At 53.6% G+C, this 2,476-nt stretch overlaps 1 protein-coding gene across 1 annotated transcript in view; it reads right to left on the reverse strand.

Annotated features, from left to right (window-relative positions):
• Nucleotides 1-915: 915 nt before the first annotated feature.
• Nucleotides 916-2,476, reverse strand: part of DUOX1 (dual oxidase 1) — a 38,515-nt gene continuing 36,954 nt past the window's right edge. The window contains exons 33-34 of the mRNA XM_015557513.1: nucleotides 2,381-2,476; nucleotides 916-1,703 (exon numbers count right to left, since the gene is read on the reverse strand). Coding sequence (XP_015412999.1) covers nucleotides 1,581-1,703; nucleotides 2,381-2,476 — 219 coding nt within the window. The 3' untranslated portion in view covers nucleotides 916-1,580. The remainder of the gene's footprint in view (nucleotides 1,704-2,380) is intronic.

The raw sequence follows: 2,476 nt of genomic DNA on the forward strand, positions 1-2,476 counted from the left end.
GACCCGGGCGCGGGATCACACCAGCCGGTGGCCACCAATGCGCCCCTGCTGCAAACCGCTGAGGCTTGTGGGCCCAGCTCCCGGCTATACCCTTGGGCCGCCAGGCAGGGCTGCTGTTAAGCCACTCCAGGTCTGCCCTCCTGCTCCCCTGGGCAAGCGGAACAAAAAACTCTACGAGGGGCTGAACACACCCTGGGAATGGCTGCCTTGGGAGGACAGTCAGAAGACCTCCAGAACCTAGATCTGCAGTTCCGAAATGTGATGTGAATCATGAGATTTTGGGTGTTCTAATCCAGTGGTTAATTTATCAGGGATCCGGACGGAGGATATGAGATCTGACAAATGTAAGAATTCTGTGGAGACAATAGAAAGAATCACTTGAAATTGGGCACTGCTTCAGAAATTCCCTCGGAGAGGGTTGCCCTCTCTTTAAGTAACCTTGGAGGGCATTCAGTCATTTTGTAGATGCAAAAACAGCTCCAAAAAGGTTAGGTGATGTGCTCATCTATCTCCTTGCTATCATCTCACTACCTAGAGCTCAGAGAAGGACTAGGAGTAACAGGTCCTGGAGCAGGCCCGGCCAACTCTGCCTCCCTGTTGGCTCCTGGGTGTCTCCGCCCCCATCCCACACCCCTTGTGCCCAGTCCACCTTCTCCAAAACCCCTCACACCTCGCCCCCTCCTGAGCAGGCTTCAGAAGACTCACACTCGCCACTCAGAGAGGCTCTCTGTCAGGAAGGGTGCCCTTGAGCAGGGGAAGGGGTCTCTAGCTGGGGTGTTTGGCCTGGACGGGTTCCTTTACTCAGAGGATACTAGCAAGCTCAGAGAATGTCTGCATTGGCCTGTTAGCCGGCCGGTTGAGTGGCTTCTTCTGCCAGTGCTTACCCCATCCTGGGGCAGAATAAAGCAACCCAGGGGGCAGAAAAGTGGTTTATTTGTAGAGGAGGCTATGGAACAAGAAGAGCAGGGAACGTCTGAAGAGCACTACATAGAGAGATATTGAGCCAGGTTCTGACTACAGAACCTGTTTAAGAACTTGGGAGAGAAGATAAATTGTGCTGTCAAACTGAGGTGCTGAGAGATTTCCTATAAATTTGTCTCTGGGGTCCAGCCTCTGTCCCCTTGAAGGCATTTGCCAGCCCTTTTGACAGTGGAAAGCCCAGAGGACTTAGGGGAGGAGTTCTAAGATGCCAGCATCTGTGCTCCCACTTCATCCTTAGACTCACAGCCCCCTACACACACACACACACACACACACACACACACACAACTTGCCACTTGTCAGCCCCAGTCTTTTGAAATTTTTCTTGGTTTGGAAGAAGAGATGTCATTTTGCCCCCAAACAGTAATAGCTCCCAACCTCTAGTCCCTGGACAGTGCCTCCCACTTCTCCAGGTTGAGACTATGAGTCTGGGGGTCCCTGACCCACATGCGGTGACTGACCATGGCCACCCGGACCGAGGTTGGCAGGTGGGCGTGGGGAGAAGGTGAGGGAACCAGAAACAGGAAGTGCAGAGGTGAGGCGAGGTATGACCCAAACCTCTGCTCAGCAGGCAGTGGGTGGAGCCCCTGGGCGGAGGCCTAGAAGTTCTCGTAATGGTGGGAGAAATGAGTCCGGTCCTGCCTGTTAATGAGCTGACAGGCCTTTTCCACATTCTTGGTCATGCCAGGGGGGCCACAGCTGAACACCCCAATCTTCCGGACCTGGTGGGGAAGGAAGAAGTGAGGGCTAGATCAGGGCCCATGTTAAAGCCATGAAGCATCCCTGATGAGGGCTCATCCCACATTCCTGTGAAAGTTTGCTTCTACCATGCCTGGTGAGGGCCAGCTTGGTGTTTTTAAATCTAACTTGATTTTAGTAGACCTTCTGTCTGTGGGTCCAGCCTCTACCCCTTCCAAGCATTTGCCAGCTTCAAGTGCAAGCTTCAAGAGCAGTTTCCGATATGGGGCTGGGTTAATCAATGTTCAAGTTGAGGGATAGCTTAGTGTCTCATTAAGGGCTCACCCAGTGCTTATGAGAGCAGTGGCTTGCTCAGTGTTCCTGGTGAAAATTAGCTCAGTGTCCAGGATGAGGCCTGGCTCAGCATTAGTGTGAAGGGTAGCTCTGAGTTTATGGTGAGGACTAGCTCAATCACTGAGATCTTCCTTCTGAACAAGGAAGGCATCATGGCTTCAGAAGTGGCAAGTCCCTGTTGCCTGCCTCCCCACTTCCCCCTCAGGGTGACCCCCTCTTCTCCTTTCCCATCTCGTTACCCCACCAACTTCCCAGGGGGTGATGGGTTCTCATCGGCAGTCAATAGCTTCCCTGATGGAGCAGGTTTGGGAGCTTTGCTCAGAGGATAAACTGAAGAGACCCTGGATGGGGGGGCGGGGGAACTGACCTGTGGGTGAACCTCCTGCAGGGAGTTGAAGAAGGCCTCAAAGGGGGGGCGACCAAAGTGGGTGACAGAGCGCAGGCCCGTGAAGAGACTCCGGTT

This window comes from Myotis davidii, unplaced genomic scaffold, assembly GCF_000327345.1.
Source record: "Myotis davidii unplaced genomic scaffold, ASM32734v1 scaffold46, whole genome shotgun sequence".
Taxonomy (NCBI): Eukaryota; Metazoa; Chordata; class Mammalia; order Chiroptera; family Vespertilionidae; genus Myotis; species Myotis davidii.